The following is a 26,839-nucleotide window of genomic DNA, read 5'->3' as shown; positions in this document are numbered from 1 at the left end:
CCGTTGAGGTTCAAAGGAGAGGCTGACACAATTGGCAGACGTCATGAAAGATGCAGGGGCATACTCTCGGGCAGACGGGGTCAAGCCCGGCCTCAACCCGAGAGTCGACTCTGCTACCAACACACCGGAGAACCAACCACCTCCCTATGTTTAGTTTAACAGGAGGCGGTTGTTCCCTTAACCCACCAAGAAAACATAGAAAGAAACATAACTGCGCGTATACACAGGCTATACAAGTGTTTCAGTTTTCAAAGGGTTAACCCAGGCCAACAGGTCGACGAGAACGAGTCCGGACCTGGGCCTGGTGGACCGGGACCTACACAGGGATTCCTAGAGGGGCTGACAGCAACCACCCCGACAGCCCCCTCCCATCCCCGCCCAGCAGGGGGAGGGAGGGGTGAAACAATGGAGAAGGACCAGGCCCCCTAACACAGCACAAGGTACAACACAGTATGGACCAAGCACGTCACTGTTATGGGCAACTCGTAGTGGCATACATATGACACATCAATCCCCGCGAAGCCCGGACCGACCCGGCATTTTCCCCCCGGAAAAGCACAAAGTCCTTCGGGGTACCAGAACAGCAGATCTGCGCCCCGGCGGACAACGGGTTAACTGACCTGGTCCGGTCCGGCCCGACCAGAACCAGTCCCGCGTCCTAGTCACGCCGCCATCCCCAGTCCTAAGAGGGGGGTAGGTACGCGTGTCGATCTAAAACATCACAGAGAGCGCCACCAAGATGGACAGTACGTGAATGCGCTGCTCCTGGTGGCCCACCTCATGGGCGTGAGACCCCTCCGCCAATGTAATGATCTACTCCGTCATCTCCCCCCGGAGATGCACGTGAGTCATCGAATCTAACCTAGTGCACTGGCGCTCGGTAGAGATAAAAATCTCCTTCCCAGTCGCCCGCATAAAAAAACGCTGTTTCTATGAATTGGGCAACCAAGGCGCGCCGGCCCATAACGTGGTTCCACATTGGAAGCACCCAGGGCCAGCGCTATATGCACGTCAAGAACCCGAAACACATCAATGGTGAATTCTAATAAGAAACACCAGACAACGTTCCCTCCATGCTGTCTGGGACGAGCAGCAGGAAGCCGGTCAATAAGACAGACACAGGTCTCATATGACGCGTCTGAGGGCAACCCCGTCAATTCTGCTCTTTACATAAGAGGGGAAGACAGAAGTTCCCCCAGTTACTCTACATGAGTAACAATTGAAAAAGATATATGTAATAATAATTGGGCCAAGTGACCAACGGCCCAATACACACTGTAATAGAGAGCAGAGCAGAAAACGAACAGTTTTCGAATGCATCGCATCATCCAACTTTGACAATGACAGCGGTCTGCAGCACAGAGCCTGTAAACTCACGGATGTCTCCTGGCCAATAGGAAAACGCGCCCAGTGACGTATTCCATGGCCGGGGGGAAATCCCGCGACCCACCCATCCTAACATGGAGTGGAACCAGGGAACCCCCCCCCCTCCCCTTCCCCCTCCCTGTGATGCGCTGACCCCTCAGCCGACAGGGAGACTGACATGCATGTCCCACCTCCTGGCCAATCAGTAAAGGGGGGGGAGGGATTTATTAGTCCACCGTTTATGACCCCTCACCCCTGATACGATGCAACAACAAAGCAGAGCCATGACACCAGTCGTAGCGCGCCACATGAAAGCGCATTATACCTGTTAGGGTAACAGCTTCACAATCTGCACACCAGCCACAGATGATAACCTCGCTTGTTACACTTTATACACAGCTTCAGGCTCATGTGCGGACTTGCCACCTGAATTTTTACACCTTTACCCTAAAGTACGAAAAAACACAGACCAAAGAGAGGGGCCAAAGGCCTTGGTACAAGAGCTACACATGTAACTTCTGTAGGCCAACACCTAACCCAGTTGTGGACTCAATGCCACGTTTACTTAAACGTGAAAACACGATACACACAACCCTCTATCACAATAAAAAAGGGCAAAAAGTTCACTCTCACTACTGCAAGAGGAACGCCATTTTCTATGATGAGAGAAGACATAAGTCCTCAATCAAGTGCTGGTTACAGGCCTTGCTAAGTCTACATAATAGCGACCAACAATTTTCAGAGTAAACTGCCTCTCTCTAAGCAAGAGCACAACCCCAGCAGTAGCTGAGGGATTACACCGTATCCCCAAAAATATAGTGAATCAACACACATTTTGTAAACAAAATCATATTTGGGGGGGGGGGGGGGGGGCAGGGGCAACCCGGGGGATAATTTTACCCACCCCCTCACCACCTCACCCCTGATACGACGCCAAAAGAAAAAACAGAGCCGTGATACCAGGCACATGGCGCGCCAGATGAAGCACATACTTCTACCTGTAGAGTAAAAGCTTTACCTCATGCATGCCAGCCACAGCCGATAACCTCGTTTAAAAACAGGTTTTCCACAGCTCTGCTTATGTGTGAAAACTTGCCACTCGTTATTTTTATCATTACCCTTAAGTAAAGAATAACAAGCTAAGAGAGGGACTCAGGCCCTCGATCATATGCCACTATGTACAGCATTTTAGGGTAACACCCAGCCAGTTGTGGACTCAGCCACGTTGTCTAAACGTTACATGAACACACACACAACTTCTCATCATACAACAAAAAAACCCAATTAATTTTTACTCACGTAAAAAACAACGCTGTTTTTAGGTAGAGAGAAAGACATAAGCCTTGGCCAATGCTAACCTAAGCTATACAAAAGCGACCAAGACAATTTTCACACTACACGTCGTATCTCCAAATGTAGTGAAGTAACATATATGTTTTGTTAAACAAAGACATCGTTATTAACCAAAAACATTCGGGAGGGGGAGGAAGGAAGAGTGGAGCAATGTCCTACGGACATCTTACCTGCACCTACGTACGCAGGACAAAAGGCCGCAACACAGGTTGGTCTACCACGTTGACGAGGCCTCTCGCTGGCAAGGCCAGAAGAGGCGATGGCTGGAGCCTCGCTCCGGCGTGACGCCCCCCTCCTGCAGCCGGTCATGGCGCAGGCCCGACGACATCTTCTGTCAGAGATGACGTCGTAGTCAGAGTGCCAGGGCCCGCTATCCTCACGGCTAGCGCCAATGGTTGTAGCATAAGCTAACAGCTAACTCCAGGCTAACTGATAGCATCAAGCTAACATTTCTAGCCGAGCGTAGCCGCCAGCTAACGAGAATAGCGATACAGGCCAACACTACAGACAGCCGCTGTCTTTTCCTCTTTTATCCAAAAGAAAAAAGGGGAAAAAAGCAACACACGTCCCTCTCACAGAACGGTGTTTACCAGCAGTGGCATTGGCAGCAAGCCCCGTTGCTTACCTGGGTTGTAGCCGACCTGAGCTCGGAGATATTCTCATAATGAAACACCAAGCCCGCATCCTTCGTGCCGGGTGTTTTCGTTTTGAAAAACGGGGCCAGCGTGGTGGCAGAGGGTATCCGTTTTTCAGAGACCCGGGGAATTGAACCACAGACTCGAAATCACGGCCCCAGGAAAACAAAGCTACGACTTCACAGAGGAGGAGTCTATGTTATCGTGGGGCATCAGACTAGAACCCCCTTCAACGCTGCTATGAGGGCAACAAGGGATTCTAGCCTGGAGCCGACTTTACGCAAGCTGTACAGTTGTCCCCCCACAACTGATACACCTGAAGCTTGCGTCGCAAAAACATCACCCGCCCAGAGAGGCCGTCAGCCCTCACACAGCCGACCGCCTCCCGAAGCATAGTATCCAGCTGCAGAGCCGCTTTATTTCCTCGAAAATAGTGAGAGAGAAAACAAAGATACAATGTCAACGCAGCTCCTATTCTCTTCAACAAACTACTTTGATCACTAAACTAAAGTGGTGTATACAGACACTTTCCGGTGGTGAAAGTAGGGAAGGAGCTGATTGTGTGGCCACGACCCCGCTTATGTAGGAGCGGATGTGGGTGTGGCCAGGCGGAGGTGAATAGGGGTGTGTACATGTGAAAGTTATTTTCAATATTAGATTGGATAAAGGGATAGTTCCACTAAGAGCAGAGCGTAAGCTATACGATCTATAACAATGTAGCCTTCAGACTATCCTGTGACGATGCCAGTTTTTGGAAATATCGTTGAAGATCTCACCCAATATACAAACGCATAATATGATGTCCGGCAGCGTGGCTACATGAGTAGAGCTCCGGACTCTGTCCTCTGGACCTGTGTCAGTAACAATGCCCCTGTTACGGTGACGTCCAGTTGCGAGTGCCATCCTTCGGATGAGACTCTAAACCGAGGTCCTGACTGAATTCGGTCGTTAAAAAACCCACGGCGCCTATCGCAAAGAGTAGGGGGTCCCCCTGACGTTCCTGGCCAAATTCCCAATCAGGTCTCTGACATCAAGGCCACCTAATCATCCCTCCCCCCTTAATTGGCTGATATCAATCCCTGTCTCCTGAGCCGTTCAGCCATTGTGTAGTGTGATGTGTGCCTGGTGCCAGTGTATGGCAGCCATTGAGCCTGCGTAGCCCAAGGTTGGGTGCTACCAGTGGTGGTGAAGGAGGCAATTTCCACCCTACATTGTGGGGAGCGCTTTGATTGTCTAGAAAATCGCTATATAAATGTAATGATCATTCATCGTTTAGTTGAGTTGACACGGCCTACCCCTGCGGCACAAGCATTCAACTATATAATAATAACTGGCCATGGTGAAGTGTTGTGTCAGAGCACACAGCGCAGAAGAGCATATCTGGGCTGTTGTGGGCATCAAAGAGAGGGCTTATCTGTCTGTTCCCAACCACGTTCTGTTTTACCTTGTTTCAAAAACCTACCTGTAAGCTTTTGAGTATGAGAACAAGTCCGCTCTCTGTGTACTAGGTAGCTCACAGGTGTGTGTGTGTGTGTGTGTGCGTGTGTGTGTGTGTGTGTGTGTGTGTGTGTGTGTGTGTACTGTATGTGTGTGTGTGTATGTGTATGTGGGTGTGTGTCTGTATACATGACCCTCCCTCCCCCTGCAATTACTGCCCCAGGCCATTGCTGCCCTAAATACACGTAAGAATCAGGGGCGGATTTAGGATTGTAGGAGATCCGGGGCTTAGCCCAGATAGGTCCCCTTTATTATTATTATTATTATTATTATTATTATTATTATTATTATTATTATTATTATTATTATTATTATTATTATTATTATTATTATTATTATTATTATTATTATTATTATTATTATTATTATTATTATTATTATTATTATTATTATTATTATTATTATTATTATTTTTTTTTTTTTTTGTCAGGCAAGGGGTGGTTTGGAGGGGGTCGTGGAGACCCCCTCCACGGCATTTTTTTTTTTTAATTTAATGAACCTGTACGTGCAATTTCCTGCAATATAGAGCCTTCAATCTTGACCAATAAAGCTGCTCTTTTCACTATAAAACTCAGTTAACCATAACGTAGTTATGGTTAGATTTATATATTGGGGGCGGATATATCATATTTTTCATATGATCAAAAAGTGGTGGAGCAAGAGCATACCTTTGCTCCCCCAAGTTCAATAGTGGGAGAGCAGAGATGCTCCGAATGCTCTTATGGCCAGGCGTCTATGATTCACTGATACAAAGTAAAATAGTGCAGTGCAATAAAATAGTTAGTAAAATAGTGCAATAGTGCATTGCAATAAAATAGTTATCATCGTATTCTTTCGGGAGGCCGGTAAGGAGTGCATTACAGTAGTCGAGTTGGCTTGAGATAAAGGCATGGATCTGGTTTTCAGCGTCCTTTTGATTTATAAATGGCCGTACTTTAGCTATGTTTCTAAGGTGGAAGAATTAAGTTTTTGTCAACTTGTTGATTGTGATTTAAAGCTTAGGTCTGAGTCTACCATAACACCAAGACTTAACTCACTCAAATACAGTTAGCAGCTGGATAGACCACAGATGGAAATTAGCTTCTGCTAAATCTGGTGCAAACATATTTTCATGTAACAATGATGAATTGTCAAAAAATAAAAAAAAAATAAAAATAAATTCAGAAAACATTCGGGGCTTGAGCCCAAGTAGCCACCCCCTAGCCCCGCCCCTGGTAAGAATGTGCTCTTAGTCAACTTCCATGGTTAGGTTCCAAGTGTTAAATTCAATTAAATTAAATAAGCACAGTCTACTTGTAGCCAAGATTATAAATTAATCCATGGATCTAGCCACTGATTATCACATGATTATCACCTGCTATTCACAATGCCAAATATCAAATCGGGTAACATTTTTCTCTGATCTCTTATCATGCAGAATCATTATTCATATTATTATTTGTTTGTAGTCTCTGCGTAAACTCCTGCTGTTTTATACATGTGTTTTGAAGAACGGATACCGGCTCAGTGGCCTCGTGGGTAGAGTGTCCGCCCTGAGTTCGGGAGGCTGGGAGTTCAAGCCCCGGCCGAGTCATACCAAAGACTGAATAAAAAATTGGTACCCAAAGCCTCCCTGCTTGACACTCAGCATCAAGGGTTGGTTTGGGGGGAAGGCCTTGCGACATACTAGCGTCATGTCCAAGGGGTGTACTTGTACATCAAGCTGCCTCACGCTACGGAAACAGGAGATAGGCTCCTGCCCCATGTGCCGTTACGGCTCGAGAACCATTGGTTCTCAAAGGCAAAACTTTGAAGAACGGAGGGGAGGAGCTCTTGACAGTCAGCCTCTCCAACCATTTACAGTATACTGTAAAGTGTTTACATATCCATATGCTGTTATGTACAGTTATATACTTTACAGTATGGTCAGTTTGCAAATACCATCAGTCACTGTTGGCCACTCGGTTATTAAAAAATGTACAGTAACTAGGTAAGTAAGCAAGTAAGGAAAATTATACTTGTAACTTAAAGCATTTACAAAAGGCCTAGTGTGTGGGTGTGTGTGTGTATGTATTTTAATTTGTATGAACAAGCTTGCACAAGCTTGCACACATGAACATGCACACGCTACTGTTCAACTGAGCAGTATGACTACACTTTAATGAGTACTGTATGTGCGTTAGATCTGGCAATGTGAGAGAGGGCGTTTTAATAGAGGAGGTTGCCCTTGGCACTGGTTCCAGTTCTGTCTCCACCTCTAACACTATAGGGCTGCTATCTCGCACAGTGACACCACACACTGACCCCACAGGGCCTCCGCCACTCCGCCCGTCTGCGTGCGGCTTGTTTTCAACGTACACACATGCCTGTTTAAACTGTGTGGCTTTTCACAACATTCTTCTTTGCCCAGGGTTCCAGAGTTATGGAGTACATTTTTTATGCACTTAAATGATTTAGATAGGCGAGGCACCCGAGGACTAGGCTGTTCCGCGTGTCCGTCCGGCGCCTACCTGCAGCACGCAAGTATTCCTCTAGGGGGCAGGGGAAGACTGAGGCAACCATAGGGGGCAGACTGAGGCAACACATGTATGAAAGGTGACCCAACTCGAACGTGCTAACACACTTTTTATTTGTTTATATTTAAGGGGGAGTGACTTTGAGACGACTTGCTTACAAGGCATTAACAAACAAATGTTATGATCTCTTTCTCATAAACAGTACTGTATTTGTATATCTTGTGTGTCATAAATGTCAGGATGAAACGGTACTGTATATCCGTATGTCATGTATGTCATAAATGTCCTGATGAATTGAAAATGGGGGACCCTGATGTAAACAAGACGAAAGTATTTTTCTGGTCTGCATGCCCTTAACAATTGTTTGTATTGAGCCGTACTGTATTGTACCCATTCTGCAATCTGTTAATAAAGTTTTCAATCAATCAATCAATCAATCAATCAATCAATCAATCAATCAATCAATCAATCAATCAATCAATCAATCAATCAATCAAACACCAGGATAATATACAAACAAGGATACAAACACATAAGTGAATTGTTACATTATATCGAAATAATCAATATATCAAATCAAATGTTTTGTCCCACCGCCGACATTGCATTTGGACCCTTGGTCCTCCATGTCAAAACCTGCTGCCCCCTGCCATTTATATCCAGTCTCGTCTGTCTGCCTGGCTGTGTGTGGTTCTCTGTATCATCGCCTATTTTCTGAAGACCTGGCTGCTTGCCAGCCTGTCTGTGTTTTTTTCTTTCTCACTGTCTACTTGTCTCTTTGCATATTTGTCTGTCTACCTTTCCCTCCTTCTGCCTGTTTGTCTGCACGTCTGGCACCACACGCCCGCCTTTCTGCCTTCGTACTGGTCTGGTGTTCTCGTCTTGGCAGGAGGTAGTGGCTCAGGAGGTAGAGTGGTCGTCTGGTAATCCAATGGTTCCCGATTCGATTCCCAGTTTCATTCCCACTCCTCCCAGGCAGCGTGTCAAAGTGTCCTTGAGCAAGACACATAACAGCTAATTGCTACCGATGAGCAGGTCGGCACCTTGCATGGTTGCCTCCGCCGTCGGTGTGTGAATGTGTGAGTGAATGGGTGAATGTGAGGAACAGCATTGTAAAGTGCTTTGGATAAAAGCTGCTATATAAATGCACCATTTACCATTTCTGTGTGATTGAATGACACCTCTTCTTGCCCATCTGTCTGTCGAACAGCTTTTCAAACAAGTTGAGCATCCTCTACATGGGCACTCTGTGTTGGGAGAACCAGATACTGCTGGAAGCCCAAACAAACACCCAATTATAAGGGTGACAGTTGTGAATATGCAGTTTCAGGAAAACACAAACAAAAAGAGTTGAATTGTACAGCGATGCTGGCACGAATATACATGATTAATGCCATGTGGCGAAGCAACAAACACACACAGTGAGGCTTTAGCTCAGCTGGAACAACAAGGGGAAGGGGTTTTATTGAACAGATGCGCAACCTTTTATGGATTTACATGCCCCACCCACACAGCACTCCACTGGCTGGTACAGCTGTCCATCACACAGTACCCATGGGGCAATACAACAATAAAGGTTCATTCTGTACAATTGAGAGCATACATGTCAACAAAAAATACAACACACAATACACAACACACAATAATAATAATAATAATAATAATAATAATAATAATAATAATAATAATAATAATAATAATAATAATAATAATAATAATAATAATAATAATAATAATAATACGCAGTATGAAAGTGCAGCATATTTTCAGGCTCAGACTATCTTGGCTCATGAGAAAACTATTTTAACTAAATATATTTGGCAGTATAGTAAGCCGTCTTTAAAGGTCCAATCAGTGATCTAAAATCCAAAAAAAAAAGATAGAAGACACCACTCCAGCAGGAATGGACTGTTGTTGCAATAGGGATCAATCAAGTAGAGTTGTTCCGATACCGATACTGGTATCGGAAAAGCCGCCGATACTGGCTAAAATGCTGGTATCGGTATCGGCGAGTACCCTCTAATGCTGCGCTCCGATACCATATGACGTAATTTATCAACAACACTGTGGTCTGTTGAGTAAGCATTATAAAACAAACGTGTGCTTAATCGATTAAAGTGTCAATGCCATTTGTCATTTTAACAGCAGATACTTTCTTAAATGTCATCGTCCCGACAGAGCGGTGTTGACGGCGAGCTCATGGGTTCGCTTGGTGGCTGGTGTTATTAGCATTGAACGGCTAACCGAAAGCTAGCTTTAACATTACCTTGGCTAAAGTTGGGGCTATTCATATAATCCAGCAATAATGGCTGCAGACCTGCAAGCAAAGTACAGCAAGTTGGCAAAGGAGTATTCCAAGTTAAATCACAATGTCACCAGTAACGTTACAGTCTTCTATGGTCTTCCCATATACCGGTAGCTCATGCTAGCTAACGGTAACGTCGTCATTGCACAATTGCACGTCGCGTACACAATTAATGACATGTTGCGGACAGCCATATCGGCGACAATGTTTAGCTTTTAGTGCCAAATGATAAGAGTCTGAGGCGGAGTCTCAAAAGAGAATGTTGAATATTTATTGTGCAAAAATCAAAACAGATCCGACTGCTACTGAACGGAGCCTTGTAGACAGACTGAGTAGGGTATATCTGCAGAGCCAGTGGGTAGCGAGTGCAGCAACGTATAATGTCCGTGTGGATCATTGGAGTAGGGTATATCTGCAGTGCTGAAGCCCCATACTCATTGATTAATGATACTAATACAAATCTATACAATCACCTGTTGTTGAATAAATACCATTACTTTCTAGTTATGACTAAAAAACAGTATATATAAAACAGTATTTGTTAAAAAAAAAAAAAAAAAGTATATTTATAAAAAAATTATATAATATCGTTTTTTTTTTTTTTTATGTATGCACTGGTATCGGATAAGTATCGGTATCGGCCGATACCCAAAGCTTAGGTATCGGAATCGGATCGGAAAGGAAAAAATGGTATCGGAACATCTCTACAATCAAGATATTGTAAATAAGAGATTACAATGTATTTTCTCTAAATGACATGTCATGCATTAACTTGACATATCACAATGTCTTTCCTTGAATATTTCATGTAATTATGTTTTTCGCCAACGTCACATATATGAATACCTATAGTTACAATGAAACAAACAGTATAATTTTTGTCACGTTATATAATTTAATTGCATATCCAAATCCTATAATCTTAGCTGTGTGAACAGTGGACTCTCGTGCTGTGTACTCTAGTGTCAGCCAGCTAGAGTAATTGTCTTCAGCTATCACACAAGAGGGATAACAGGAGCTACAGTATAGGATCGCTTTGCAAGGGAGATAACAGTATCTTCTTTTCAACTCACAACTGACAATGTTGTCAGAAAATATTAATTTGAATTGACCTGCATTGATGTCTTACTCTTGAAAGACAGAAAAGCAATATCCACCATGCCTTGTGTCTAATAGGGCCATTTCCGGGGGAAAGTAGAAGAATGTAAGTAAAAATAGCTTGTTTTCTATGACTTCATGGCCCCTCACAAATGGAAATCGCTCGTTTAGCATCGAGAACACAATTTACAAAGCACTTAACAGAACTGTAAACGGCCCTTCCCATGCCTGAAAAGCCCCGCCTGAAGATGAAAATCAATACCACTGGATTCTGCTTCACTATATTCAACAGTCTCTTCTATCCTCCCCCACCGTGATGTTCACTGCCTTGTGAACTTCTGGGAATAAAATCTTCAAACGCTGTCTGAAAATTAAGCACTGTCTGGATGTGAAGTCAACTGTTGAGAAGTGACGGATTATATGGAATGGGATTACAAATAATTCACAACTGAAATCCTTGCCAAAAACAACATGGTAATCATATTACATAATACCTTTACTTAAAAACAGGCGATTAGACTTGATTCTTAAGAAATGTGTTCAAAGTAGTGGTGGGACTCGATTAAAAATGTTAATCGAATTAATTCGAGACTTTATAGTTGATTTATCAAAATTTTTATCGCATATCAATATTTGATGCGAAAAGCAAAATTGTTCAATTCAAATGAATTTTGGTATACGAATGAATCAATGAATATACATTATACATACGTTTAAGCAGCAAAATCCTGTATTAGCTACTACACAGACCAACAGATCAATGCAATTTATAACAAAGTGCATCAATTTTAGGAATAATATATATATAGTGCAAAGGACCTTTTGTAAACTCAAGCACTTTCGAGGTAAAAGTAAAACGCAGTACTTTCAAGTACATTCCAGAACAGTTGACCATTGGAAAAAAATAACTCTTGATTGATCTCAATTTCTCTTATTTTTTTTTTACAAACCAGACTAAGAAAAAAGGTTATTTGCGATTTATTATACTTTATACTTATAGCACATGCATGAGTCTGGTCTCCTTTGAAAGGTAACATTCTTACACAATAAAGAAAAATCATCATACGATTAAATGCATCAATTATTTTAACTTTTAATTCTTTCTGTAGTTAATTAATCCAAATGTATGCGATAAAGTCCCAGCCCTAGTTCAAAGGTTTGATTATGAATGCACCTATCTTGTCAGTTGAGCATAACATCTATTTGGAATTAATTGCATTTTTAGCTTCACATCATATGGATTCTGGAGGCAAAATTATCTAAATAATAAGTAATCAAATGACATCCCTGAGTTGGCACTGGATCAGGTTTTGAAAGTAACTTTCCCAGTTGATGGATTTGGATATATCAGCCAGTAATCACCTCGTCACCTGTGGCTCCGTGAAGTTTCTGCGTTGTGTTTATCTCTTTCTTATCGTACTGACTGATACCCTCTCTCCTTCCCCGTTGATATATTCGTCTCAAAAGAATTAGAGACACACTGGAAAACAGGATACCTTTCCTTGGAATGTTATGTTTATTCCCATAAACATACTCTGTACAAGATGGAAAACAGTTCTGAAAGGTCCTTGAAAAATATATTGAAATCATTATCTCTACCATCTCTTCTGCTATTAGTCCGATGGTGGTTGAGGCCTAGTCGTTAGCCAAAAACCTTCCCCGTTAGCCGAAGCTAGGCCTCATGGCCCAGGTGGGTGGAGGAGGCCCCTCCCCCACCCTCCAGCTATTGCAGTATCTCTGTTCACCTCCCTACGTGTCAGCCTCGTGTCCTAGTCTGGCTCAAACCAGAAGAACTCACAGCTAATAACGACTTTCCCCTAGCAACCGGTGGCCCTCCCCGTAGCCACCCCCTTCTCTCGTTACTAAGTGACACGATGCCATGGCAACGGCTCTTGTCACCTACTGACCCACTCTAACGCCCTTTCTATCTCTTCCCCATAGCTCTCTCTCTCTCTGACCAAATCTTCCCCACCAGCGGCTATCAGTTGTTGGTGTTAACAACTTGGCTGACGACGTTGGCGCACAGCCCAAATCCTCATCTGCTCTCCGCTCTGTCTGTCCGTGGCTTCCCCAGTCTAACTTGAAAACACACACGAATGATACTGTCCTCCTCATTTGAGATCTAAGAGTAGATGCTGTCATCTACAGATATTTACATTATGTACACATTGAAAAACCAGCCGGATCTCACACCTGGCTTGAAAGCATATGTTACTACATACAATAAATACAAAAACAAAAAACAAATGAATCAATCAATCAATCAGTCAATCATACAGACCATGCACAAAACCCTGCACAGGCAAACAAAAACCTCATACAATAAGATAATTACATAAATCAACACAAAGCTCATCATTTCAATTAAAAGTATGTTGCTTTGATCACGATACTGTGCAGAGAGACACTCATCAGACCGAGATAATCACTCAAATCAAGACTAAAGCCTTTGTCACAATCCTATCAATTATCAGAGAAAGAAGGGCACTGGCGTGCCTGAGCTCCCCGACATTAATTAGTCTCTCACTCAGTAATTAGTTATCTGAAAATAATTACTGCCAAAACGTCTTATTAAAATCTTCATCAGCCTCAAAGTCAGGGAAGGGGGGGGGTAAAATAAAGAGGCCCACGTCACTTTTTTCAGCTGTGTGCAGCATAGCTGTTCCCTTATCTCTTTACAGTGGACTGGCAAATCTGTGGATAGCTCCTCTGATCTGAGAACACAGCGGTGCATTAGAACACTTAATTGAAAATGACCCTGTTCTAATTAGAGTGGCTCTAATTACAACGAGCTGATTACACTGCAGCAGGAAGTGGAAGAACTGGGTGTCGCTGGTGGCCTTTACCTGCTACATTAAGAAATACGGACCCTGACTTGATGTATTTATTAAAGATAAAGAGGGGAGATCGTGGATTTTATCTGGAGACAATAATTATTATATGATTTTTGTTGTTGAATGTTGATTGAAATAGCATGATGAAATGTCTACCTCTCTTTCCTCAGCGGTCTCACTGGGCAGGTTTACAGGTTGGCGACTATTGTCTCTTTTTAAATGCTGGAGTATTGTCTCTCTTTACATGCCAGAGTATTGTCTCTCATTAAACACCAGAGTATTGTCTCTCATTAAACACCATAGTATTGTCTTTCCTTTAATGCCAGAGTATTGTCTCTCTTTAAACACTGGCATATTGTTTCTCTTTAAATGCCATTCTAGTAGTGCTCTTGTTTTGTGTTTCTCTAACCCAGTCTTTATAATTCCAATCCCGTCACTGTTTCTCCTTCCTTTTGCCTTCCCTTCCTCTCTCCATCTCTTAATCTGTTCATCTCTCTCTCTCTCTCTCTCTCTCTCTCTCTCTCTCTCTCTCTCTCTCTCTCTCTCTCTCTCTCTCTCTCTCTCTCTCTCTCTCTCTCTCTCTCTCTCTCTCTCTCTCTCTTTCTCTTACTCTCTCTCTCTCTAAGGTCGAGGTGTCCTCCAGTTTCGCTCCCCAGAGCCAGGATGACATCACCACAAGCAGCCTCCCTCCCCGGGTGCCTATTCATCACCCAGATCATCATCATCATCATCATCTCCAGCATCAGCAACATCATCCGCACACACACACACATGCCCGCACACACACACACACACACACACACACACACACACACACACACACACACACACACACACACACACACACACACACACACACACACACACACACACACACACACACACACTACTACTACTACAAGACGATAAAGGCCCCCAGCAGGTTCAGGATTGCAGGCAAAAGAGAAAGAGAGAGATACAGAGAGATAGAGAAAATCAAGAGAGCGTAAGGGAGAGAGACAGAGGAAAAGAGAGAGAGAGAAAGACAGAATCAAGAGAGAGAATCAAGAGAGAGAATTGAGAGAGAGAATAAGGGAGAGAGAGAATAAGGGAGATGAAGAAAGAGAGAGAAAGAGAGAGAATAAGGGAGATGAAGAAAGAGAGAGAGAGAGAGTCCTGCTGGGGTAGGCAGAAAGCTCTGACCTGTGCACTTCCCACAATGCGTCTCAATAAACCACAGCAGTCAAATCTGATGAGTCAGACTCCAGGCTACAGAGAGAAAATAACAACCCCCCCACTTCAACCTCAAAGACCACCCCTTCCCCCTCCTCCCCCTCAGTCACCACCTCACTGGACTGTCCTCGACTGAAGAAACGTCTCTATAACATCTCCGGCCGGTCCACCTCGCTTGAAATTGCAATGTATTTCCAATGGACACATTTCTAAATCATCTCGTTTAAAACAAATAAAACATGAACATTGGCATGGTGTACCTTTCTGTGTGTATTCATCCACAATCTATAGCTCAACGTGAAACACTTAGCAAATAATCGTAAAATAATTACGTATAATTTTATTTCAACCAAAAATGCTTAAACAATAATGTTAGTGATAGAAGGGAACTCATTTTGTGCAAAAATGGAAAGCTTTCCAATGTTCATGAGGCAGAATTATTACAATAGCCGATAATATAATTTCCCAATGATAAATCCCTATACGGGTGGACCACGCGGGAAACGAAAGTGACGTCAGACTACACCTCCCTATTGACTTATAACAGTCACAGGACTTAATCCACATTACTTTCTAGTAGTGTAGATTTCATCAGAACCTATTGTTCTGCCGCTGATGGACCTCTGCTTAACCCTTTCACTACCACACTACAGAAGGTTAACCCTTTCACTACCACACTACAGACGGTTAACTGAGGAAGTACAGAGTCCAACAACACCTGCTGGTCCAATTCTACACTGCCATAATTCAAAGCATCCTCACCTCATCCATCAGTCTGGTACGGTTCCACTGACAAACACACCAAACACAAACTCCAACGCATCACCAAGACAGCCTCCAAAATAATTGGCTGCCCCCTCCCCTCTCTGGACTCCATCTACACCTCACGCACAGTCACCCTCTCTGGTAAAATAGTCAACGATCCCTCTCACCCAGCACACCACTTATTCCAGCGCATGCCCTCAGGTCGCTACAGGTCAATTTCAACCAGACACACACGCTTCACAAACAGCTTTTTCCCCACAGCAGTCCGAACCCTAAACACCCTGGCTCGCACAGACGAGCAAGAGCAAGCATCCGAACTGAAATGAACATGAGCTGAATTGACACTAACTGACACTTGTTATATGTGACTGTCCATGTCCAGTATGTATTTATGTATTTATTGTGGGGATTGGGAGGTGGGAGGGGGGAGGGGGGCGTTTGATGTTCCATGTTGATGTCCCAGTGCTTAAATAACATGCTGTACCACAAACAATTACCACCAACCATAGTTGTGTGGCATTAACGTATCTTGTATCTTGTAATAATAATAATAATAATATCTTACATTTATATAGCACCTTTCAGGAGACCCAAGGTGCTTAAAAGTAGTGAAAGGGTTAACCCTTTGTCGTGTGGCTGTGAAAGGGTTAACCTTATGTATTGTCGCAGTGAAAGGGTTAACCCTTTGGTAGTGTGGTAGTGAAAGGGTTAAGAAAAACGAAAGCATATTTGTGAAAGTTATTGTGATGGAAGATATGCAATTATAATTTTCCAGTAACGACTAATGGCCAATAATCAAAAGATCAATTAACAAAGAATACAACTGTAATGGCTGATTCATTGACCAATCCACAAATTAGGGAGGCATCCCCACTGGAAATACTGAAGAGTGTTCCAGTAACTGAATAGCCCCTGATGACTGAGTCAACTATAAGTACAGGAAATACAACAGAGAAGTCAGCCACAGCGAGCGAGCAGAACAATAAACAAGGTTTCCACCATGTTGCCTGTCCAGCATACAGACTGACTCAAGTGTTGGGAGCCAACAATTGATCCTCACAAAACAGTGAGCAGTGATACAGTATATACAGTACTGCAGTACTGACTACTTCTAACCTACTAGTAACCAATGTTGGGGGTTTTGCTTTGTGATGCCTTGACTTTCTCGTGGGGGAGGAGAGGTAGAGAGAGGTAGAGAGAGGTAGAGAGAGGTAGAGAGAGAGAGAGAGAGAGAGAGAGAGAGACAGAGAGAGACAGAGAGAGAGACAGACAGTGTGTGTGTGTGCATGTGTGTATGTGTGCGTGCGTGTGTGTGTGTGTGTGTGCGTGCTCGTGCAGTTTGTCAGCATGCCAACATGGAGGTATGAAGGGAAGCAGTAAAACCCATGATGGGTATGTGTTCCAGCCAGTGCCACACATAAATCATGCAGCAGCGTTTTACCTAATTAAGACCCGCCCCTCCTCTGCTGCGCAAGTCTGACAATCAAACCCACGTCAATCACAGCCTGCCGCTATGCCGCAGGGAGGTGTATAACAGTCAGGATTCACAGAGGCCAATACTCCTATCGTATGAAACAGGACATTGGTATCGGGAGAATTCCCCCAATGCTAAAATCCGATACCAAGAGCAACACGTGCTACACGGCAGATATCACAGCAAAGCAACGTGATTCGTATGCATTTTTGACACAGATTTTTTTTTTTTACATCTCGCTAATGGTGAAAAATCACGCTTTGGTCCAGTAATCCTGAACGAATGGTTAACGTCTATATCAGTAGAAGTAATGGATCAGATGAGTATTCGTTGTATCAGTCGATACTTAAAAGTACTTACATAGTCATGGAAGGCCTTGGCCTCGCTGGAGTGTTCGCACGACTCTCTCCTCTCAGGGGCGGCACAGTACAGGTCCCAGAATACACTGCAGGAGCCGGAACATGGGCAGGGAACCAATGGGAGAGAGAGATATTGGGAACCACAAATAAGAGAAACAGTTAGGCCCTAATAATAAAGAATAAATAAATCAAGATGGCTGCCGATACCTTTCCCCTGTTCAGTGTTTCCTGAAATACTTTACAATCCTTTAGAAATCACCAAAATGCGGTGCCATCCATACAGAATTAGATCACCACTGATGGCAAAGTAATGTTTATTTCCAGTTTTTGGGTAAATCTTTGCAAGTTGGTGTATTTTTAACAAGGACAATTGAGTTGAAGGCCACAATCAACCAAAGGGACCAGAAGATTGAACTGATGGAACAAAGGATTGACGACTTGGAGCAGTGCTCCAGGCTTGATGACATTGTGATATCTGGGCTTGAGACAACCCACCGCAGCTATGCAAGGGCCGCAGCAGGGGACAGGAAAGGTGAGGATGCACCAAGAGAAGAGCAACATTCATTGGAACAGCAAGTTATACACTTTTTCAACAACAAAGGCATCCCTTTGGACAGCGGAAACATGGCTGTTTGTCAAAGACAAAACACCAGGCAAAACCAACCCCACAGACAAAACAAAAGGCCAAACATCATCATCAGATTTGTGAGTAGAAAACACAAAATGTAGGTGCTATGGATGGGAAAGAAATTGAAGGATACAGGTGTATATGTAAATGAGCATCTCACAAAGACAAAATGGTGAAATTGCAAGACAAGCTAGAATCCTGCGAAAGGCTAATCAAATCCAGGACACTTGGACAAGGAACTGCAGAGTAATGATACGGCTGAATGGTACACCTGAACTAGCCAGAGTAATAGCCGTTAGAGACATAAAAGAACTTGATCAATATAAATGAAAATAACAAATGCTTTGGCAAAGTGCTGGATCAGGGAAGGTCATATGTTTCTACTGTTTGCTTTTGTATTTTGGGTGGGTTGTGAAATATTTGTGAGTGAAAAATCTGACATGAGACAATGTGTGAATACACAGATTTAAAGTCTTTCAAGACCACAAACTTTATGAGTTAGACCATGACATTGATCCAGAGATCCACTTGTTGAAGGTAGAGGCTCTGTGTAGGATTGTTAGTAACTGTCTAACTGCATATGTAACTGTTCACACTAGTGTCTGTCTACCTGCATATATATCTGTGTCCACTAGAGGGCGTTCTAGGCGGAGACACTCAGGAGTACTACCAGGTGACGAGTATAAGTAGCTGTGTCTCCTCCCCCTTCTTTCTCTCCCCCCATGTCTCTCAGTGAGAGAAGACCTGTAGAACTGCTGCTTTCCATGTGAATAATAAACCACGCCGATTAAGGGCTCAAGATAGAAACCATGCCTCTTGACCACATTATTGTCGCCCTATAGCCGAATTCTGTTAACACCACTTCTACCAGAACATTGATTTGAATTGTGAATATTATTCAGAAGACAAGTTCAATTCAAAAGTAAAAACTGAGGGGTTTTCAGTGATTCATTTCAATAGTAGGAGTCTCTACAGACATTTCTCAAAAATTTAAAAGTACCTTCAACAGTTTAAAAATAAGTTTAGTGTAATAGCAATTTCTGAGACTTGGTTGAGAAGTGACAAAGAACTTCAAGGGGGATTAGAGGGCTATGAAATGTTTTGGAAAAACAGGGTCAACAAAAAGGCAGGGGGTGTTGCCCTGTTTGTGATGTCTGAATTTAAGTGTAAAGTAATTGAAAAAAACAGTTATTGACAATTTGATGGAATGTGTAACATGTGTAATATGTTGAAAGATCCAAAAATATATTAATTAGTTGCATTTACAGAACACCAGGGTCATGTATTGATCAATTTAATAAGAATACTTCTGAATTATATGTAATGCATAAGGATAAGGTGATTTTTATTTGTGGTGACTTCAATATTGATTTGATGAAATCTAATGAACATACAAAATCTAAGGAATTTGTTGATAATAAACTGTGTGGCTCAGCGGAGTAGCAATACAATCATCAAATTTGCTGACGACACAGTGGTGGTGGGCCTGATCTCTGCCAACGACGAGAGGGCCTACCTGGAAGAGGTCAAGGTCCTGGCGGGATGGTGCCAGGAAAACAGCCTCTCCCTGAACGTCAGCAAAACAAAGGAGATGATTGTGGACTTCAGGAGGTCGGGGGTCAAGGACTACAGCCCCCTCAGCATCGACGGGGCACCGGTTGAGAGAGTCAACAGCTTTAAGTACCTCGGAGCCTACATATCCGAGGACTTGACATGGACCACACACATTGACAGTGTTGTGAAGAAGGCACGACAACGCCTCTACTTCCTCAGGCGCCTAAGGAAGTTCCAAGTCAGTCAGAAGATCCTTAAGAACTTCTACTCATGTACAATAGAGAGCATCTTGACCGGCAACATCACCTCCTGGTTTGGGAATAGCACTGCACAAGACCGAAGCAGACTACAAAGAGTGACACGTTCAGCCGAACGCACAATTGGAGGGGGGCTCCCCACCCTCCAGAACATTTACAACAAGCGTTGCAAGGGCAAGGCTAAGAGAATCATTAAAGACTCCAGTCACCCGAACAACTGCCTCTTTGAACTGCTGCGGTCAGGCAAGCGATACCGGAGTCTCAAGGCGAGCACAGAAAGACTCAGAAGAAGCTTCTATCCCCAGGCCATCAGGCTGCTGAACGAACAATGAACACTACACAACAACAACCACCAAACGCACGTGGCACACACATCCACACGCACACACTCACTTGAACAAACACACTGTAGCACCCACTCCACACACTTTATAGCACACACCCACTTTAAACAAACACACTGTAGCACCCACTCCCCACACTTTATATTTATTGATGAAGGATTGCACTACAACTCGTACACCTTACTGTAAATTGTACCTAAATTGTACCTCATCCCATTTCTGCTTTGCACTATATAGTACTGTACATTAGTACACTGCATAGTATTGTATATTATATGGTAACTCAGAACATTGTACATATGTCTATACCGAACACTGTGACCTCAATTTCTTCTTCTAAATTACATGCTATACTATGTTATTTGATACTATCTTGTCTAGCACAGTCTCTGGAGCGTAACAGTAAGAAGCATTTTGTATGAAAGTATTCTGTACTTCTGTATGACAACTATTAAGTTCAAGTTCAAGTTCTTTAATAGTTGTCATACAGAAGTACAGAATACTTTCATACAAAATGCTTCTTACTGTTACGCTCCAGAGACTGTGCTAGACAAGATAGTATCAAATAACATAATAACATAATATAGCATGAATTTAGAAGAAGAAAATGAGGTCACAGTTGTTCGGTATAGACATATGTACAATGTTCTGAGTTACCATATAATATACAATACACAATACTATGCAGTGTACTAATGTACAGTACTATCTAGTGCAAGCAGAAATGGGATGAGGTACAATTTTAGGTATAATTTACAGTAAGGTGTACGAGTTGTAGTGCAATCCTTCATCCATAAATATAAAGTGTGGGGAGTGGGTGCTACAGTGTGTTTGTTTAAAGTGGGTGTGTGCTATAAAGTGTGTGTAGTGGGTGCTACAGTGTGTTTGTTTAAAGTGAGTGTGTGCGTGTGGATGTGTGTGCTATGTGTGTTTGGTGGTTGTTGTTGTGTAGTGTTCATTCATTGTTCGTTTAGCAGCCTGATGGCCTGGGGATAGAAGCTACTTCTGAGTCTTTCTGTGCTCGCCTTGAGACTCCTGTATCGCTTGCCTGACGGCAGCAGTTCAAAGAGGCAGTTGTTCGGGTGGCTCGAGTCCTTAATAATTCTCTTAGCCTTCCCCTTGCAACGCTTGTAGTAAATGTTCTGGAGGGTGGGGAGCCCCCCTCCAATTGTGCGTTCGGCTGAACGTGTCACTCTTTGTAGTCTGCTTTGGTCTTTTGCAGTGCTATTCCCAAACCAGGAGGTGATGTTGCCGGTCAAGATGCTCTCTATTGTACATGAGTAGAAGTTCTTAAGGATCTTCTGGCTGACTTGGAACTTCCTTAGGCGCCTGAGGAAGTAGAGGCGTTGTCGTGCCTTCTTCACCACACTGTTAATGTGTATGGTCCATGTCAAGTCCTCGGATATGTGGGCTCCGAGGTACTTGAAGCTGTTGACTCTCTCAACCGGTGCCCCGTCGATGCTGAGGGGGCTGTAGTCCTTGACCCCCGACCTCCTGAAGTCCACAATCATCTCCTTTGTTTTGCTGACGTTCAGGGAGAGGCTGTTTTCCTGGCACCATCCCGCCAGGACCTTGACCTCTTCCAGGTAGGCCCTCTCGTCGTTGGCAGAGATCAGGCCCACCACCACTGTGTCGTCAGCAAATTTGACGATTGTATTGCTACTCCGCTGAGCCACACAGTCGTGTGTGTACAGGGAGTAGAGGAGGGGACTCAGAACACAGAAACTTGAAACTTGAAACTAGTTTGAGTTTCTATCCCCTAATTGTAAAACCTAGCAGAATAACAAAGGACAGTGCAACACTGATTGACAATATTTTTACAAATGTAATGGATGATAAGATAATAAGTGGACTATTAGTGGCTGATGTAAGTGATCATTTGCCTGTCTTTGCTGTGTTTGAAATGAAGAATAAATAATAAAATAAGAACAAATAGGAATTCACACAATTTGGTTAGGAAAAAATCACCTGAAGCAATACTGGCTCTGAAGGCAGACTTTTTTAGTCATGATTGGCAGGAGGTTTATGTAGAGGATACAAATGAGGCATACAATGCATTTTGGGTACATTTTTGTCACATTACGACCGACATTGTCCATTGAAGGAGTGCAGACAAAATCCTAAAAAGACGGTGAAACCATGGCTAACCAAGGGTGTTGTGAAGGATCAGATTAAACCGAATATATATATTTATTTATGGATATATATTTAATAGTATTTGTATATCGTTTGATATCCCTTGTATATTCCTTGTACATATACACTGAATATCCCTTTGGTCTACTAACAGCCCATAATAGTTTCATTCTCTCATTGGACAAGAACTTGGCGCCAGCAGCCAAGCCCCTTGGTTCAAGTTCAATCGTGCCGACGAACATGTCGTTACTAGCCCCGGTTCCGCGTAGGAATACGTCTGCCGAAATACGAATGGTACTATTTGTTCACAGCGCATATATATATGGCGCAAGTAAAGTAGAACTTCCCTTAGCCCTTAGTTCTTTACCCTCCAACCTAGTGGCAAGACGTTAAGCCTCACCCACGATACACGTGTGGTGCAGTATGGTCAACTTGGCCTCAGAATGGCATTGAGACATCGTGTGGATTAATAGTTGAATTGTCATAGTTTGGCACTATACCGTCGAGTGGGACGTATTTCTATTAAGTTAATAATAGTCTATTATGTATGGTGCATCGTTCGGTTAGAGTTATAAAGTGAGCAGTATACCCATCGTTTTCCTCGCGTTATCTAGAGTCTTAACCAGGCTGGGCAGACCACGTGTGGTGCTTTCATCCGAGGAGTTCTGGGCAAGGACGAGTGGACCTGCACATTGGATTACCTTACCCGGACGACGGCGAGCCCTACACGGCTTGGATTATCTACTTGCTTTGGGTGCTTTGATTATGCCATGGATAACAGCCAACACCGGTAAGTGTTGGAACTACCCCCGAGAGGAGTCCAGGTGAGACGGCGCTCTAACCCGAGTGAGGTCGCCTCACGTCTCTTCGTTGTGGACCGGCAGCTACCGTCTACAAGAGGGCCCAACTGTATTCATCTGTGGACCAAGGTTCTGTGGGCACCGTGTTCAGCACTCTGAATTCTCCCAAGAAATCGTTGGCCAGATGGGATATCGCCAGCGGCTCTCCTAACCCCCCCCCCCCCCCTACTGACTTACAACCAGCGGGACCCCCTTTAGTGTATCCAGCTATAATCATTAAGTACCATCGCTATAGTTCCCTAAAGAACCAGGTTGTATACTTGCTTCCTGCGTAACCAGAGATTGGACATTCAATGTTGATTTGCCTACGAATACTCATTTGCCTTACAAGTGCATTCAAATCATAAATGTCATTACGTGAACGTTGTATATACCCTTTGCTATATATTAAAGATTAGACGGATACATTTGTGTGGACTTGGTTTCATCAGGTGGGAAAGTGTTCATCATATCTATATCATGTACTGTGTGGCCAGTAGTTAAAGTACATAAAGCGGTAGTGGTTTAATGATACCATACTTATCAATACAGTCAGGGAATTGTACCCCTCAGTTACAATTGGTCCTTCGAGCCGGAGGGTAACTAGTGTAATATTAATATAGTGTTATTAATATTGAAATGGCCTATGATGAACACTCCACGAAACGGTCCTCCTAACGTAGAACGCCCGCGGCGCAGACGACAGCCACCTCCGTACTTAGAGGATTACGCTGTCAGTCAACTACCTAGCCTTCTACAAACGGTAAACGCGGTAAAAGTAGAAAGTAAAATTATGTCTGACCTTAACGACCAGGTTACCCCGACCACAGAGGCCCTAGTGGGTTCTAATGTAACTGACCAAGCTCACGGTGGGGACCAGGAGGGAGCTGACATGCCTTTACCCCCCGCCAATACCGAAGAAGTAGTCCCCGACCAGCCCCGGGAGGAAGACAACCCTACAGAGAGAGAACTCTGCACGGAAGAAGAGGAGGAGAGCGCCGAGGAGATAGAGCTCCAGGACTCCCCAACGAGTACCGCCAGGAGCGGCTCACCTCTACAACCGTCTTCCCCCAGCGAAGCGGAGAGGATGCTATCACAGGCGTTCCTCGTCAGCCTGACAGCCTCTACCGAACGCGATCGACTCCAGGGTGAACGCGATCGACTTCAGGGTGAACGCGATCGACTCCAGACACAGCAACGGAGCGAAGAAGAGCGCATACGCCTGGAGATGAGACGCCTTCAGACGGAAGAGAATATGGCAAGAGACCGAGCAGACACCCAGCGTGCCGCTGCCGGTGCCCAAAGAGAAGCAGAGCGCGACCTCGCTCTCATCCAGCGCGAAACCGAGCGCGACAGACTACAAGCCGAGCGCGACAAGCTACAAGCGCAACTAATGGAGCAGCTGATCCTCAAGGCAACACCCTCTCCCTCCGCCAGGGGTTCAAGGAACTCGTCGAGACAACAGTCAAGGGCAGCGTCTCCTAACCGAGCAAGCGAACCTGAACTTGACCAACAGACCAAGCCTATACCCCCCGCAGACCCCCTTCCCCGACCGGTCCAAGCGAGACCCAGCTACAAGGAAGGAGCAGCATACACTGCGGAGAAGCTAAATAAACGACTACAGGATCTAGAGGACCTGATAGAAGAAGAAGAGGGAGAGGAGGAGAACCAAGCCCGACGACAGCACAGTACTCCACCGGACCAGGAGGTCCAGTACAGCCCAGGCTATACCCCCGCGGCGCTGCGCTACAGACCCCCGACTCTATTCACGGGTGAGCACGACGCACGACCAGCCCCGAGGAATAGCACCTGGACCAGCGGGCCATGGTACCCTGCCGGTACCAGCCCACAGAGAGGCGCAAGAGGAGACTCGCCTAGGAGGCCTCTCCCCCAACGCTCGCCGATGTATCAGCCATCCACGGCGTCATACATTGCCACACCGACCATCCCAGACTTCACCCATGAGAATCGGGCACAGTACACGGAGCTCCGAATGTGCTTAGAGACAATGATGGTGGATGTCGTTGATGAACGTCACAAATATGCAATATTACTGAAGCACCTGAAAGTACCCCGAGCGCACAATATAGCGCTAGCCTATGCCACCTCTACGACCCCATACACCGCGGCTCTAGCAGCGCTGGACCAGAGATATGGACGTATATGGGATTACGTAATCCAAGAGATAAGGCATATTGACCGCCTACCCCCAGCAACAGACAATCGCTCATTAGACGACCTGTCTATAAAAGTGCAGTCCCTGGTAGGGATGCTGGGAGCGCAACGAGAAAAGGGTATGCACGAGCTATACGCCAACTCTAACGTCGAGAGGATTTTAGAGAAGCTGCCACCCGCCAGACAAGAGCGCTTTAGGCGGCAGAGAGACCACCGTGATCCTAACGGTCCCGAACCATCCCTCCTCGATCTAGCCGACTTCCTGGCGAGAGAAGTCAGCAGCTTACGACTGGATACGTTCGTGCGGAGCACACCAAGCTCCAGAGAGGGACCCAGGAGAATAAACGATGGAAGAAGATCGGTGACTGTCATGCACCAATCAGAATCAGTACCGAGCAGTAAGAACCACAGTACCCCCTCGAGAAAAGAGAAGTGGAAGATGGTGTGCCCGTACTGCGAGAAGGAACACTGGCTGTCACAATGTGACCTGTTCACAAAGATGAATGCAGAAGAAGTGAGTCAATGGATAAAGTCCAACAGGCGCTGTTACCGATGTGCGCGCAGTCACATGGCAGCCGAGTGCCGCCTAAAGAAGAGGTGCAGTCGGTGTGACGGAGCCCACCTAGATGTCCTACACGACAGTAACAGAAGAAAGCCTGCACCTGCACCATCGAGCAGCACCAAGGCAAGTGTCATGTACATTGACCCCGCCAGCAGCAGCGGCGCCCAAGTGCTCTTAAAGGTAGTCCGTGTAACATTGAGCTACCAAGATAAAGTCATGGACACTTACGCCGTCCTTGATGACGGGTCAGAGAAGACCCTTCTGCTCGCGTCCGCTGCGGCCCAGCTGGGACTGCGGGGGAGCGAGAACCAAATGACGATTCGGACAATAAGAAGAGATTTAAAGACGATAAAAGGCGAGAATGGCTCCTTCACTATCGCAGCAAGCGGGCAGCCAGAGCGACGGTATAGGATTACAAATGCTTTCACCAGCCAAGAAATAGGACTATCACAGTACACCTACCCCATCGCCAAGCTGATGGATAAATATGTGCACCTGCGTCAACTACCTATCCCGCTCATAGACGGCGCCACCCCGACCCTGCTGATAGGCTCCGACCATGCAGACCTCATAGTCCCGATAGACCGGGTCCATACAGGACCCAGAGGCTGTCCTGCAGCAGTCGAGACCCGCCTAGGATGGACACTACAAGGCCCCCTCGCTAAATCTCTCAACCGAACAGCAGCCACTAGCTGCCTCCACTCCAGAGTGACAGAAGAAGACACCACTCTCCTGCAGCATGTCGAGAGGCTATGGACACTAGAGACAATGCCCTTTAAGAACGAAAAGAAAGACATTCGTTCTAAAGAAGACATTTACGCCATAAACCTCCTCGAGCAAGGGACAAAGAGAGTCACAGTCAACGGAGTGATGAGATACGCAACTCCACTCCTGAGGCGAGAGGGAATGCCCACCTTTCACGCCACGAAAGAAGCTACGGAGCGGTATCTAT

General features: G+C 44.7%; 1 protein-coding gene across 2 annotated transcripts in view; it reads right to left on the bottom strand.

Annotated features, from left to right (window-relative positions):
• Positions 1 to 26,839, bottom strand: part of ssbp2a (single stranded DNA binding protein 2a) — a 298,038-nt gene that overhangs the window by 131,475 nt on the left and 139,724 nt on the right. For both annotated transcript variants that reach the window (XM_084334112.1, XM_084334113.1), the window contains exon 4: positions 17,394 to 17,478. In XM_084334112.1, the coding sequence (XP_084190238.1) occupies positions 17,394 to 17,478 (85 nt within the window). The remainder of the gene's footprint in view (positions 1 to 17,393; positions 17,479 to 26,839) is intronic.

The sequence above is a fragment of the Notolepis coatsorum genome (genome assembly GCF_963971535.1).
Source record: "Notolepis coatsorum genome assembly, chromosome: 1".
In the NCBI taxonomy this organism is placed as follows: Eukaryota; Metazoa; Chordata; class Actinopteri; order Aulopiformes; family Paralepididae; genus Notolepis; species Notolepis coatsorum.
The sequence above is the reverse complement of the archived record's forward strand: the minus strand, read 5'-3'. Positions and strand labels throughout refer to the sequence as shown.